At 44.7% G+C, this 12,896-nt stretch overlaps 1 protein-coding gene across 1 annotated transcript in view; it reads right to left on the bottom strand.

Moving 5' to 3' along the window:
- SUPV3L1 (Suv3 like RNA helicase) overlaps window positions 1-11,494 on the bottom strand; it is a 35,705-nt gene extending 24,211 nt beyond the window's left edge. The window contains exons 1-2 of the mRNA XM_075934940.2: window positions 11,163-11,494; window positions 246-323 (exon numbers count right to left, since the gene is read on the bottom strand). Coding sequence (XP_075791055.2) covers window positions 246-323; window positions 11,163-11,418 — 334 coding nt within the window. The 5' untranslated portion in view covers window positions 11,419-11,494. The remainder of the gene's footprint in view (window positions 1-245; window positions 324-11,162) is intronic.
- Window positions 11,495-12,896: the final 1,402 nt, after the last annotated feature.

Raw genomic sequence — 12,896 nt, 5'->3', positions numbered from 1 at the left:
TAGAAGAGGTTTTGTATTCAGATTAATAACAAAAAGCAAGCTGCTCAGATAAGGTTTATCTACAACAGTTTTTCTAAAAGCCAGGTAAATATTAGGCAAAGCCCAAGAGTTCATATTTCTTTTTGATATAGGAAGTAGGAGAGTTATTCTACTAAAAGGGGGAGACAGGAGAACCTCAAGGAAAAAAAAACCCAGATATCTTCCTTTTAAAAAATGGTTAGTTCCACAAAATACATTTTTCTTACCATCCAGTCCATTTTCTCCTCCCAGTCTCTGCATTTCTTTACGCTTGTAAAACTTATTTAAGATTTTCAGGACTTCACCTATAAGATAAAAAATGCAGAATTTCTTAACTTAATTGACATGTTAGATTTACCTTTGCTCAAACTGAATTAAGGAAGACTCGTTATTTTATCTACTCAGTCTAAGGGCCAGATTTTAAAAGGTATTTGGCATTGCCTAATTGACTTTGCAGCCGAAGTCTCTCAGAAAATCAATGGTACTTGAGTTAGTAAGAGCCTAAGTCACTTTTGAAAATGGTCTACTTAGGTCTTGCCACACTGAACAGAACACCTAAACACAAACATTTAGAGCAATTTTTAAAGGTAAGAAAATGAGTGCTTGTCTCTGACCAAAAGGGAAAAAAAAGGAGTGCTGTTACACCTTAGAAACTAATAAATATTGTATCATAAGCTTTCGAGGGTAAAACGCACTTCATCAGATGAGTTGGAGTGGAAATTACAGAATCCGGAGTACAAATAATAGCATATACTGATGGCTCTCCTTATTGCTCTCGTATTTGGCTGCTCAAAATCTCTGGATAGGAGCTCTACCTCAGCTCCCCCTACCCTGACAGGTAACTTTCCCCCTTGCTCTCATAAACATGATGGAGCACACAACAGGCTGCCACCACAAAGGGAATGTTGCATTCACTGAGGTCTAACCTAGTCAGTAGACACCTAAACCTTCCCTTTAAATGCCCAAAAGCACATTCCACCACCATTCTGCACTCGCTCAGCCTGTAGTTGAACTGCTTCTTACTGGGGGCCAGGTTGCTCGTGTACCGCTTCATGAACCACAAGGAGCAAGGGTTAGGATCGCCAAGAATCACTCTTGGCATTTCATCGCTCCAAATCTGATTTTCCAGTCTGGGGAAAATGTTCTAGTATGCATTTTTCTGAAGAAGAAGGTGTTCCCAACCATCCTACGTTGACATCAGTGAAACAGTTCTTGTGATTCACCAGCATCTGCAGCACCATTGAAAAGTACCCTTTCCAGTTTATGTACTCCTTGGCAAAGTGGTCAGGAGCCAAGATGGGGATGTGCATCCTGTCTATCCTCCTCACTACAGTTAGAGAGCCCCATCTCAGCAAAGTCATCCACTGTTGTATCCATGTTTCCCAGAGTTACACACTTCTCCACTATATGATCAGGTCTTCCTGCACGTTAGGGCAGGCGAAAGCCATTTGCAAAGTTCCAAGAAAGCGGCCTTGTGCATTTGGAATAGGGATATTAAGAAGCGGGTATTTAACTAATTGAATAGTCGATAGAATTTTTATCAACTACTCAATAGGCAGCCAGGCTCAAACCTGGCTCACGCTGGGTGCTAGGCCAAATCCTGCTGTGGATCTGCAATTGAAGAGGCAACAGAAGCCCGGCAGCCTGCCTCTGGCTGATACAGAAACAGTAAGGGGGGGGGGGGGGGGAGCAGTCGACTTGACTACCCAATAACCCTAGGCTTATCTGGTTGTCGACTACTCGCCTACATCCCTAATTCAGAAATTTTGTAGCCACTGCTGATGGTCCCATACCTGCAGCATTGTGCAGTCCAACAAGTCTGTACTTGTCTCGCTGCACCAGAACCAGCATTCCACAGTGTCGACAGGATCAATGCTGACTGTGTTTCCAATTTCCCACTGAGACAAATGCCTTCCCTACCCCATGCTGCTACCTCAGTATCAGAAACAGCAGTGTAAGAGGAAGGCAGGGGCAGGCGAGAGCCGGCATGCACAGGAAGCTGGCTTTCAAACTGGCTCCCCGCACATACTGGCCTTCATGGAGCAACCGGAGGCAGTGCAGCAGGGGAAGGTGGGAGAGCCAGTGCTCACAGGAAGCCAGCTTAAAAGCTGGCTCCCTGCAAGTATCAGCTCCCGCCTTCTCTCCCCTGCAAATGTGTACCTGCTGAAAATTTCATTGGGTACACATTTACACAAATAAATGCATTTTAACAATCCTAATTAGGACTACACCATACCTCTTGCCTTGAAAGCACAGTCTCTTCCTTTCTTAAAGGGCTTGTCTTCATTACAGAGTCTTGGTCAATATAATGATGCCAACAGAGCCCTCTAGTGTAGATGCAACATAAGTTGGCGAAATAAGTTTGCTTGTTTGCACAGTAACATCACCTCTGTGAGGAGTTTAGCTAACCAACAGAAGAGCTCTATCAGCATGATCACATCTATCCTGGAGGTTTTACTCACATAGCAATGTCATCTTTGCGGTGTGGGTCCTCCTTCTTCTCTACACACTCTTAGCCAACACAGCTATGCCAGCAAAACTGTGCATCGACGTGCCCTAAATAATTCTACTTCCTTTCACAGAATGTTGTGCAAAAGGCCAAGTCTACATGAGACCTTTACTATGAAAGGAATTCTGACATACTATACATGCAAAGTGCTCCCATTGTGGGCAAAGCTACACGAACAAAGCTACACATTCTACCAGGATATCAAAACCACCTCTTAGAAATACAACAAGATACAGCAGCAAAGTTTTGTTATACTAGGGATTCTCTGTATAACTCAGCCAGTCAGAGATCACAATTCTTCAGACTGCTGACCAAGGTTCCCTCTAATTCTTTCTACCCATGGGTAGAATAAATTTTCTTATGTGCACTGAAGCAGGTGCAGATGTGCACCACCAGTAGAAACATGCTGCCAGCAGCAGATGCACTGCTAATTAGCTGGGCAGCATTTAAATCTCTCTTGGGTGGCCAGGGAACACTGCTGCTGATCAACAGAGCTGTGCAAGTGAAAATCCATACCACAGATCTACCCTTAATGTCCGGACACAATTTAGGTGCACCACAGCCCTGATCCCTAACTGGAACCTCAAATATTACCTCCTCCCAGGTACATCAAAGAGCATTTCTCTTTAATTATTCTTGATCTTTCTCTTGCATTTGACACAACTGAGTCCTCATCATTTATGTTGTACACTTCCATAAATCTTTCCTCTCAGTATTATTCTTCTAATTGTTTTTTCAGAATCGTATTTAGGGGCTTCTCATCTTATTATCTATTGGCATCCCAATAGGGGTCTCTCTCTCTCTCTGTATATATTGTCAAAGAAACAGCAGTGTAAGAGGAAGGCAGGGGACTCACAATTTTGTTGACCACTCTGTTTTATTAGCAAAACGCTTCGCTAATACAACCAGAAAAGTGAGACCGCATCCCAAACCCAAGCCACCTTATTTATACAGATAAAAGGATTAAAAAAGGGCGTGAACTGACAAAGTGTCCACATTTGTCCCCAACATGCTATCTTCATATAGGTGTTTTTAGTTCTATTTTTAAAACCATTATCCTAGAAGTAAAGCTCCCCAGACTGCAATTCCTAGCATTACTAGCATGATTTCTCAAGACAGGTTTAACATTTCCCACTCTCCAGTCTTCTCAAATAGCAGCCAATTTCAATGACAGATCAGATATTTTTACGAGAAGCTCAACCGCCTTATTCTTAAATTCCTTCTGAATTTTTGCATATATACCATCCAGTCCTGATAACTTCTTGCACTTAATTTTAATCAAGCTTGTTCTAGCACCTCCTGTTTCAATGATGAGCCACTTGTGGCCCAGTGGCCATATGACTCATCAGGTTAAACCGCTGGCAGGCCACCAGACAGGCTATTTACTTTGCATCAGGCATGGCCACTCACAGCTCTTGGCCAGTGGTTGCCCACTACTGTCCTATTCTGATACTTTAAACTCTACCAGCACTTTATCTTTGTTACCTGCCTTTGGACCTACACTGCTCAGAATCTCTTCACCACTTTCTTTCTGAAGGTAGCTAAAGATAAGATCATTCAGCTTTTCTGCTATGTCTATCTTTCCAGCAGACCTACTGATTCTCTCTCAGGTGTTTGATATACAAATAAATAATAGGAAATAGTTTGAGCATGTCTCTGTTAAAGGGATTTTGAAGAATAAATAGCCAATTAACTGTCATGCAGCGGAGCTGACTCGCTGAGCCCCTGGGCAAGGGAGAGCAGTCAGGGTCTCAGGTGAAAGGGGCAGAGCTGGGGCTAATCTCTTCCAGGCAGTCCTCACTGCTACCCCGAGTAGTGGCAGCCGGGAGCCCCAGGCCTTTATGAATTGCCAGGCTCCAAGGCAGTTGCCCCCTTCACCCTGCTTTCATGTAAAATATTTTAATTGACATACTTTGTTCCTTTCCCTATCCTTTACTAGACTTGAAATTTCATTTCATTGTGAGGGATACCTGCTTCACTCAAACAGCGTCTTGAACCTTGCCTTTCAATCACCCTTTTTCTCTCTTGCCTTCCTGCTTCTTTTTTAAAGTTTAATATCACAGTGCCAGTGTTTGGTATGATCTCGCCCTCAAGAATATTGAGCTACTTATATAATGGTCACTTATGAGTTGGTTGCTCAGCTAAAATTACTTTTTCAATCAATTCATTAATTCTTTAGAACTGAGTTAAAATGGTTGTTTCTTGGAACAATTATTCTTAAGATGCACAGAAACTGCTTCTCTGAACCTTCTTCTATGCTGACATTTGACCAATTTAGATATAAATATGTGAAATCACTCTATTGTTTATATTGTACTTAGCTGGGTTTTGAACTCCCAAGACATTGTATATTCAACATCCTTTTTCTGATCAGGTTGCCACCAATATAATCCTTTTATATTTATAGTCTTATTCATTTATTTTTACTTTAACAAAAATGATAGAACACCGAGTTATTAATACAAGTTTCTCTATAAAGTATCAATGATATATGCTAAAAGGACAAAGAGGACAGAGAAATACAAAAAGTACACTTCTTCCAGTAAACTTTTCAAAGAAATTCAATATTTCCAATTAGTTATAGGCAGATTGCAAGGACAGTCTAGGTGCATCTAGACTGGCACGATTTTGCGCAAAAGCGGCCACTTCTGCGCAAAAACTTGCCAGCTGTCTACACTGGCCGCTTGATTTTGCGCAAGAGCACTGACTTTGTAATGTACAAAATCAGTGCTTCTTGCGCAAATACTTTCACGCTCCCGCTCAGAGATAAGCCCTCTTGCGAAGAATACTTGCGCAAGGGGGCCAGTGTACACAGGCACCTTAATTTTTTGCGCACGAAAGCCCGATGGCTAAAATGGCCATCGGCGCTTTCTTGTGCAAAAGCGCGTCTAGATTGGCACGGATGCTTTTGCGCAAAAGCACTTTTTGCACAAAAGCATCCTTGCCAATCTAGACGCTCTTTTGCGGAAATACTTTTAACGGAAAAACTTTTCCGTTAAAAGTATTTCTGCAAAATCATGCCAGTCTAGACGCAGCCGACATGTTTACAGTGCACTTATTTAAACCACCAGAAAAATGTCAAACTTCAACTTTTTTTTTTTTTTAAAGATTTAAAACAACTCTATAAAAAGAGACTTCAGAATCAATAAAACCATTTATGAAAAGCCTTTGGCACCTACAGGTACTATGGAGGTACGGTATGCAAAAATGTAATAGTGTGCAGCTATGAAACTGCATGTATAGAATGTAGAGTTCAAAGTTAAGCAGCTTGTCTACTATCAGAGACTTCATAACCTTAATTGTTAAGTTGTCAATGTTCATTTGAGTGTTCTTGAATTTTTGGCTACTGTATGAGTGCTACTTATTAAAATTAACAAACAGGTGATCCATTGCAGAATTATGCACAATGTAGAAAATGGACTCATTATTTACAGGATCAGCTGATATCTTTTAGTCTGCTTACCACTTTACTTTGATTTTTCTACATGAAAAATCATTTTTAATTCTTTTAAAAGCAATAAAATACTGAATTTCTTATTTAAAATTTAATTGTAACTTATTATCACAAATATGCTAAACCTGTACTTATAGGCAGGGCTCGACAATCTTTGTAATCTACTCGCCCATGGCGAGTAGATTACAACCCAGAAGAGTCGGGTTCCAGCGATCTGCGCATGCACAGAACGCCAGACAGCGTAGCTGGCGAGTGGGGTTTGCTGCGGGTCGCCGTGGCTCGGCAAGCCCTGCTTATAGTTTCATAAAAATGAATTAATGACTCTAGTCTGTCTACTCTAACAACCAGATCTTGCTTCTTGAAAATTCTGAGCTTTAATTTCTGTTTCCCAGCAGAATAAAATAACGTGTAAAAAAAAAAAAAGACACAGGCTGGATAGGATTGCTTTTGTTCTGTGTTTATGTGGTGGTAGACCTGGGCCAAGCATGACAGAGTTAGTTAAGACATTGTCTAAAGACAGACACACAATATATATAAAAGGATGCAGGCAGAATAGAAAGAAACAGTGGAGTGTACCAGAAAGAAAAATGGGAAGACATTATTCAGCAAACATAGACCTTCCTATATCCCCCTACACTTTTGCCACAGAAAAACTGTCATGACTTCTGGGTGTAAAAAAGACCCTATCTGGGAATATTTTGAAGAAATTCATTTCTTGGTCAAAAAGGAAAACCTGTCAAGTACAAGCAGTGCAAGATAGGGATATTAAATTTAGCTTAATCAACTAGTTGATGGACTTTCCAACAACTAGTCAATTAGTCAATAAGTGGGGGAGCTGCTGTGAGGTTAGATCTTAATGTGTTTAAAAGGCTGTTAGCTCTTAATACATTTAGAAAGCTAAAGCGCAGCAGGAGGGACCCACTGTGAGCCCAGGACAGTTGATTCCTGGCTTGCACAGGATCCCCCTGCTGAACACCTGTGTTTTACATGTATTTAAAAGGCTGGTGTGCAGTGGGGAGCAGAGGGGCCCTGTGCAAGCCGGGAGTCAGCTGTCCCAGCACACACCGGATCCCCCCACTGCGCCTCTGAATTTTAAATGTATTAAGAGCCGCGGGGGGGGAGGTGTTGGAGGGGGAAGCAGTCGACTAGTCGAGGGACTAGTCGACTATCCAATAAGCTTTGGCTTATCAGATAGTCGACTAGTCACTTACCTCCTTAGTGCAAGAAGAAAATGCAGGGCCTAGCTATAAGAATGAAACATAAGGAAAACTGCTTATTGGGAGAAAGTGATACGAATGAAGATGTGGATCAACTTTGCAATGCATCATTCTTCAAGACTCTCTATGCTTTTTAGTGTAAGTGTGATTTAACAAGTAAATTCCCAAGCTGTTTGCTATGTTGGATGTTGCTGGAAAAAAAGTTTAGTTTAGCTAATCCTTATGGCTTGTTTAATTAGTTAACAAGGTTCAGAACCTATCACCCAAGTATGAAGTACAGAAAGCTGCAGTAAAAGAAACCTAGAATGGCCAGCTGCCACTGTTATTTTCTTATTTTATATAAGGATGTTAAAATGTGGTTATCAGACTAATCATATAATTGATACAATTTGTATCAACTATATGATTAGTCGATAGGACCGCTCTGCAGAACCACAGCAGGGTCAGATCCAGGAGCTGGCTCAAGTTGGGACTGAGCAGTCCCAGCTTGTGCTGGCTCCAGGAAGCCACCCGCATTGCAGCTCTGCATTTCAAATGCAGTAAGAGCCATTGAGCGCAGCGATCAGCACGAGCCGGGATTGCTCAGTCCTGGCTCACACTGAGTCCAGCAGCCCCTCTTCATGGCAGACAGCAATTTTATTTCACATAAAACTAGGAATGCAAAATCTGTTTAATTGGTTAAACAATGTTTAACTGGTTAACTGATTACAGGGGGGTAGGCACAGATGCCATTTCAGCCTGGGAGGATTTAGCAATCCTCCCGCCATGGCAGCTCGGCTGGAGCAACCGTTGACTGCAGTGCACTTGGGCCTGCCACAGACAGACAGAGACTGCTCGGATCGAGTGGGAATGTCCTTGTCCACAGCAGGCCCCACAGGGCTGGAACAGCCCCCTGCGCATGGGGGGAGGGTGGGAGATCTGCTCCAGCCCGTACCAGTTAACCATTCACATGCCTACATAATCCCCTTATATTGGAACATCATGGTCATGGTGATGCCATACGTCATTTTACTTCAGCATCACTCAAGTTTTCCCAAAGGAACATCATCCTATACTTGTTTTGTATTAATCCCCATTGAAAATTAACTGCACTCTAAACTAGGGATGTGAATGGGGTGGAGCACTCCAGCCTGGCTGTAGCAGCACCCCCTTGACAGCGAGGGGACCGGCTCCAGCCTGGGCACAGCAACTAGGCTGGAACAGCCCCCACATCTGTTCCTGCTTTAATTCATTAACTGGTTAAACACTCTGTTTAATTAGTTAACCAATTAAACAGGATTTTACATCCCTACTCTAAGCACGAGTCAGTTTTTTTGATAACTCGGAATCAGATCTGCATCAAAATGACAACGGGAGAGGAGAAGATGAAAACTAATTTTTGGGGGGGTGATTTAAATTGATTATTTAAAGAGTCTTGCTTCAAATCAATCCAACCTGCTTTGACCATGTCAAAATATTGCTAACAATGAAAAGAAGGGAAAGGATTTGAAAATTGTGATTCTGTTTTTTAAAGAGAGGGATACATTTAAAAAAAATAAATATTAGGTCTGCTCCTTCCTATTACTGCTGCACTTTAAAGTACAGAACCTACTGGTAGCAATACAGAGAAGACCAGAGGCTAGATATGCCTTTGTGGGCTCCTGCACTGCTTTCTCCTCAAACTTAGAGCAAAGACTTCAATTCTTTTAATCGTTTTAAAGTAATCAATTATTTGTAGAAAGATAAAGCATTTAAGTAATCTGTCAAAACAGGCTTTGTTCTCTGCTCATAGGGTACTAAAAATCAAACAGATTATATGTGTTTTTCCTAAATAATTTCTCAGTTGTAATTTTAAATAAAAGCTAAAATGAATTTCTAATGTACATCAAATAAAGACCACTAGAGGTTGAACTGTCTAGACCAGAGCTCTCTGCTATGGCAACATCCATAGTCCAGCATGATTTTAGTTAGCCAGATGCCCATTTATCATGAGTGTGGCCAAGTTTCCCCCAGTCCCATAAAGTTTGTTTACAGCCACCAGTCCTGACTCTAGGTGTTCTGTGCTGTTATTTAGCTCTAATTTACCCCAAATGTCTTCTAAGAGCTAATAAATAGTCGAAGTGCTGGTAATGCTGCTATACAATATTGACCTCCCATGGTTTGGCACCGGTAGGTTCCAAGGGAGTCAGATTAGAGAGGTTCAACCTGTATTATTGCCATTTTAGTTAGTTATCTTGCTTTGCTTGCTATCACCTTTCACTTCAGTTTTAACGTGTGTAGACACTCTTTGTCAAAGGCATGTGAAGGAAGCTAGATGTAATAAGCAGGGCTCGCCAAACGGCAGCAAGTCCTGCTCACCAGCCGCGTGGTTCTGCGAGCTGCGCATGTGCAGATCACGTGGCGCCAGCTGTGCCGGTTTGTAATCTACTCACCACGTGTGAGTAGATTACATGATTTGTCGAGCCCCGGTAATAAGAATACTAATACTCTGGTTTAAGGTCAATGGGAGCCTGTACAGGCAGTCCCCGAGTTACGTGGATCCAACTTACGTTGGATCCGTACTTATGAACGGGGCTTTACTCACCCCGGAGGATGCGGGCGGCGGGACCGCCCAGACGCGCCACGGTCCCGCCGCCCAAGTCCTCCGGGGCGAGAAAAGCTGCTATGCGTCTGGAGCAAAGCCTCGGAGGACCCGGGCGGCGGGACCACGGCGCGTCTGGGCTGTCCCGCCGCCCGCGTCCTCTGCGGCTTTGCTCCGCGTCTCCCTGGTCAGCTGCTCCCCCCCCCCCCAGTAGACCAGGGAGACGCGGAGCAAAGCCGCGGAGGACTTGGGCGGCGGCACCGCGGTGCATTTCGGTCCCGCCGCCCGCGTCTCCATGGTCTGCTGGGGGGGGGGGGGGCAGCTAGCGCGCCCCCCTCCAAGCAGACCAGGCTTTTCTCATGGACGCACCACTCCTCGGCGCTACTGGACCAACCCGGCAGCACCCCAGCTGCTCTGCCCCAGGCGTCCACATTCAGCTGCTGTTGAAACTGATAAGCGGCTGATTCCAGGAAGCCCAGGGCAGAGAAACTCTGCCTCGGGCTTCCTGTAGTCAGCCGCTGGTCAGTTTCAGCAGCGACTGAATCTGGACGCCAGTTCCGACTTAAGTACAAATTCAACTTAAGTACAAACCTACAGTCCCTATCTTGTACGTAACCCGGGGACTGCCTGTACTCCCGTTGGCTTCCCTTACTCCTCACAAATCAAGGAATACTGGTTCAGAGCAGGGGCACCCTCAGCATCCGATTTAGCCAGCCCTTACTAAACTGGCTAAATTGAATGCCAGAAGTGCAATATCTGGTGTAGCAAGTGGAGACGTGACCTTAGTTTTCATGAGAAATACACAGATCTATACAAAATAAACACTTAAGAATCCTGGAATCCTTCTGACTTTAGCTATTCATACACAACAGACAAGTCAACCCATTTCTTCTTTTCTGACAAAACTTCTGTTTGTCTGAGAGTCTCCCGAGTTTACATCTCTCCACACCAACACCTGAGGGGTAGCCATGTTAGTCTGTAACTTTAAAAATGAGTAGCTCTGTGGCACCTTAGAGACTAAGAAATTATATATCATCATGAGCTTTCACGGATAAAACCCAGGTCATCAGTTGAGTATGTCATGAAGCCACTGTCAGGAAAGCACATTTCTTATATATTTAGGTTCTTTTAATATAGCATTTCTGTCATTCCATAAAGAGATTATGGCCGTCCCTAAACAATATTCGAACAGCTCTTTGCTACAGCATGGCATAGAACGACTTCTGCAGCAGGTAGGAGATAAAGAGCTGAATTATGACAGCACCAAGAACTAGACTGGCCCCCTCAGACACGTCGTCTTTTAAGTTTCCTGGCATTGTCACAATGCAGGACTTCTCCTAAGCCTGTTCGCCTGCTACCTGACGCAGAGCCGCTCCTCGTGGCGGGCGGCCCAGAGCCACTTACTCTTGTTGAGCGGCTGAGTGAGCTCAGCCCCGATGTCCCCCTCCGGGCCCGCAGCGCGGGGCTGCATGTGCAGGGGCACGAACAAGGAGGTGTCCGGGCCCCTGCAGCCATTCCCCTCGGACGAGGAGGCAGCGGCCCGACTCGGGAGCCGCAGGGCCCCCAGGCTCCGGAAAGCAGCCGAGACAGCGCCGGCATGGTGGGGCGAGGGTCTCGAGCGGGCCGGCAGCTGGGCCAGTAGCCGCACACAGCGGTTCATGAGCGCACAAGAACGGACACTAACGCGCTCCGCCGGCAAGCTGTTGGCGCGGCCCTAGCGCGTCATCACTGAGCGACACAGGCCCCCGGAGAGGGCTGTCAGGCAAAGTGCCTGAATGGTGAAATATTAACCACCGAGGGACTAACCCCGCCAGGCTTGCTGTACATCCGGAGGGAGAGGAAATGCTGGACTCGGACGCACCCCTTCCGCCAATACCCGGCCGGCACCCTCCTTAGCTACTACCACTGGGACAGGCAGTGTGGTCTGCCACCAGGCCCCACTAATGACGCGCTAGGGAAGAAGGACCCAAGGCGGGGACTTGCCTGGGTAGCAGCGGCCTCAGGCCGGGAGAGCGAGCGCCCCCAGGCAGGGGCGGCCCGCTCCCCCAGTGACCGCGGCGTCGGGCCCTTCGGGAACTAGCGCTCAGGCTCCGGCGGAGCGTACCGGGGCGGTAACTGGCCGCAAATGTGGAGGAGCCGACGTGCCTAGTAACCCCGCCGGGGTGCGTTTGCCATGGTAACGCGCAGGCGCCTGCCCGTCGGCTGCGCTGTGCGCGCATCGCTCCCTCTGGTGTGATGGGCACGGCCTCAAGCCTGCGCTTACGCGGGCACATTTACGTGGTCTAGTTTCCTTAGTCTCCTCTCCTCTGCAACTACCAGGAACTTTCCATAAAAAAAAAAAGAAGAGCAGAAATGGAGGATGGGAAAGGCTCCTCCAAAGCTAGCCCCCAAAGTATTGGAAAAAAGAAAAAGTACTATTGTTGCTACAATGACAACTGGTGTAGAGACCCTGACTATAAAAACTGGCTTCGCAAAGTCGACGAATTTACAGCAGAATGCATTTTGTGTCATCAAGCATTTTCCATTAAATATGAAGGAAGACGAGCGATTAACATCCATGCAGAATGTACAAAACACAAGGAGGCTGTGAAAAATCGGAAACAAACACCTCAGATTGCATCCTTTTTTATTAAAAAAAATGACACACCTCCCGAAAATCTAGTGACAGCAGCAGAAATTGGAGAAACGTACCATGGCGTTATTCATCATTTAAGTTATGCTAGTCAGTGTGGTAACAATATGTTTCCAAGGTTTCTACCAGATTCTGAAATTGCAAGAAGAATGTCTTGTGGACGGACAAAAGCAACTAGTATTACTGAGAATGTTTTGGCACCAAAATCACAAGAACTTTTGCTTAATAATCTTGAATTAGCAGGATTTTTTTCAGTTGGATCAGATGCCGCTAATAAGGGAAATAGGAAGTTTTTTCCAATAACTGTTCGTTATTTTTCCAAGACAGATGGGATTAAACATGGCTTGCTTGATTTTTACCGTGATAACGATGAGTCAAGTGAGGCCATTGCTGCACGCATTTCAAATATTTTAGAAGAAAATGGCCTTAGTATAAATTGTGTGTCATCTTATGTAGCTGATAATGCATCTATTAATTTTGAGAAACACAGGTCAGTTTATCAGAAG

The sequence above is a fragment of the Pelodiscus sinensis genome, chromosome 8 (genome assembly GCF_052426305.1).
Source record: "Pelodiscus sinensis isolate ZL-2025 chromosome 8, ASM5242630v1, whole genome shotgun sequence".
NCBI lineage: Eukaryota > Metazoa > Chordata > Testudines > Trionychidae > Pelodiscus > Pelodiscus sinensis.
The sequence above is the reverse complement of the archived record's forward strand: the minus strand, read 5'-3'. Positions and strand labels throughout refer to the sequence as shown.